Source organism: Nematolebias whitei, chromosome 1 (genome assembly GCF_014905685.2).
Source record: "Nematolebias whitei isolate Nwh7 chromosome 1, NemWhi1, whole genome shotgun sequence".
NCBI lineage: Eukaryota > Metazoa > Chordata > Actinopteri > Cyprinodontiformes > Rivulidae > Nematolebias > Nematolebias whitei.
The window spans coordinates 56,902,794-56,904,944 of NC_056498.1; the positions used below are offsets into that span (position 1 = coordinate 56,902,794).

At 40.3% G+C, this 2,151-nt stretch overlaps 1 protein-coding gene across 1 annotated transcript in view; it reads left to right on the forward strand.

The window, feature by feature from the left end:
• Positions 1-1,153, forward strand: part of LOC119428521 (metal transporter CNNM4) — a 75,411-nt gene extending 74,258 nt beyond the window's left edge. The window contains exon 8 of the mRNA XM_037696238.1: positions 967-1,153. Coding sequence (XP_037552166.1) covers positions 967-1,153 — 187 coding nt within the window. The remainder of the gene's footprint in view (positions 1-966) is intronic.
• The last annotated feature ends 998 nt before the right edge of the window (positions 1,154-2,151 follow it).

Sequence of the window (2,151 nt, forward strand, 5' to 3'; positions counted from 1 at the left end):
ATATATATATATATATATATATATAAATAAACAGCCATTGTTCTACCGTTGCTGAAGGGAGGTGACCCCACCTAACTGAACAAATATCGACCAATCTCTTAACTCTGCATTGTAGCTAAGGTTCTGGAAAAACTGATAAACTCTCAAATCAAAAAATATTTTTTTACATCTTACCTCTCCATCAATCTGGTTTCAGGAGACAACACAGCACAATGACTGTGTCACTGAAGGTTTTTAATGATGTTGTTGAAGCAATAGATGCAAAGGATTATTGTGCTGCACTTTACTTAGACCTGTCTAAAGCTTTTGACACTGTGGATCATGACATCTTATGTCATAAGCTCTCAGAAATTGGATTCTCAGATCATACCATTGGTTGTTTCTCTAACTATCTTTCAGATCGGAGGCAATGTGTTCAACATAATGGTACTTCTTCCAGTTATTTAATGGTTAACAATGGTGTACCACAAGGCTCAGTCTTAGGACCCACCCTCTTCACAATCTACGTAGGTAATGTAGGTCAGATCATCCCTAATACATCCTTACATTTCTATGCTGACAATGCAGTTGTTTATTGTCGAGCTAAAACAGTTGCTAAGGTTTTCCAGCTTTTGCAATCTGCCTTTGACATCATCCAGTCAGATTTGTTCCATCTCAAACTTGTCCTAAATGTCGACAAAACCAAAGGGATGTTGTTTTCAAACAGGAAGTCAGTCCCAGCAGTTTTTCCTTCTATTTTATCTTCAAATGGTGTCCCTATTATCACAGTTTACACTCTTTTTTTCCTTTTACTCATCACTCTGTTCACTGTTTGACTTTTTCTTCTCTGCTCTCCTGGGTTTTTTCCTCTGCTGCTTGCTTCCAGCCACAGTTATCCAGCTTAATCTCCTTGTTCACAGCTCTTTAATCTTGATCCACGCATGTTTCCCTCGACCACGCTTTTTGCCTGTCCCTTTTGTGCCTCAGCTTTCTGACCTTGTTGACGACCTACGCCCGTTTTTGGATTTCGCCTTTGCCTCTCCGTATCGGTACTGTCTCCTCTTCGGATCCCATGTATGAACCCTGCTCATCCTCGACTACGCCTCTGGACTTCCCTTGGTCTCTGCAGCTCTGTATCTCTGCTGGAGCGCCCCGTTACAACAAGAAAGTTTAGTGTTTCACCAGACCGTCTGTATTCAGATAACTACTTGTTATTATGCCAAACACTAACCTTTCCCCTCTGTATCATTTTAGATACAGTTCCTGCCCCTGGACCTGAGACACCAGAAGCTGTTTATTTACTCAATAAACATTTTCAAAATCTTTCAGAGTTTGTGTGTAGGATCCTCTGCCATCAGATCTCTGACGCCTATTGAGTTTGTCGATTCCTACAAATATTTGGGTATCTTTGTCGATTTGCATGTCTCTTTTAAACTCAATGTGGAAAACTTGGCAAGGAAAGTTACAATAGGTTTATTTTTCAGAAACAGATCCTGTCTAACTCTGAATGCTAGGAAATGCCTTCCTCTATTGATTATGGTGACATTATTTACATGAACGCTCCTACAAGCACCCTGCAGATGTTGGATGCTGTCTATCACAGTGCGCTAAGATTCTTAACTGACTTTAACTACCGTACCCACCACTGCACCCTGTATTCACTGGTTAAATGGTCATCATTAACTTAATGCAGACTCTCTCACTGGTACATTTTCACTTTTAAATAACTTCTTGGTCTGTTGCCTTCACATATCTCCTCCTACTGCGTGAGTGCAGCTACAGCGTGTGCTCTCAGGACATTATTACCTGCAGTGTTCCCTCAGTGAGGACTGAACTAGGAAAAAGGGCCTTCTTCTACTCTGCTTTTGTTTCCTGGAATATCTTGCAAAAAGATCTGAAGCTCTCGACCTTGACCTCTCTAAGTGGCTTCAAACGTCTGCTAAGTTCGTGGCAAAAACCAGTGCAGACATGTTCCTGCTTTTAGTTTTCTACATCGCTTTACAATGTAGCTGTTTTTGTTTTGTTTTTTAACACCATTTTCTTTCATTTATTCTTCGCAATTTATATGCTTCTTTAATGATTGTCTACTCTTGTCTTTGTTGTCTACCGTTGTCATCACACTTTGTCAAAAACAGGTCTCTCTTGTAAATGAGTCCCTGAGGCTTAATGAGA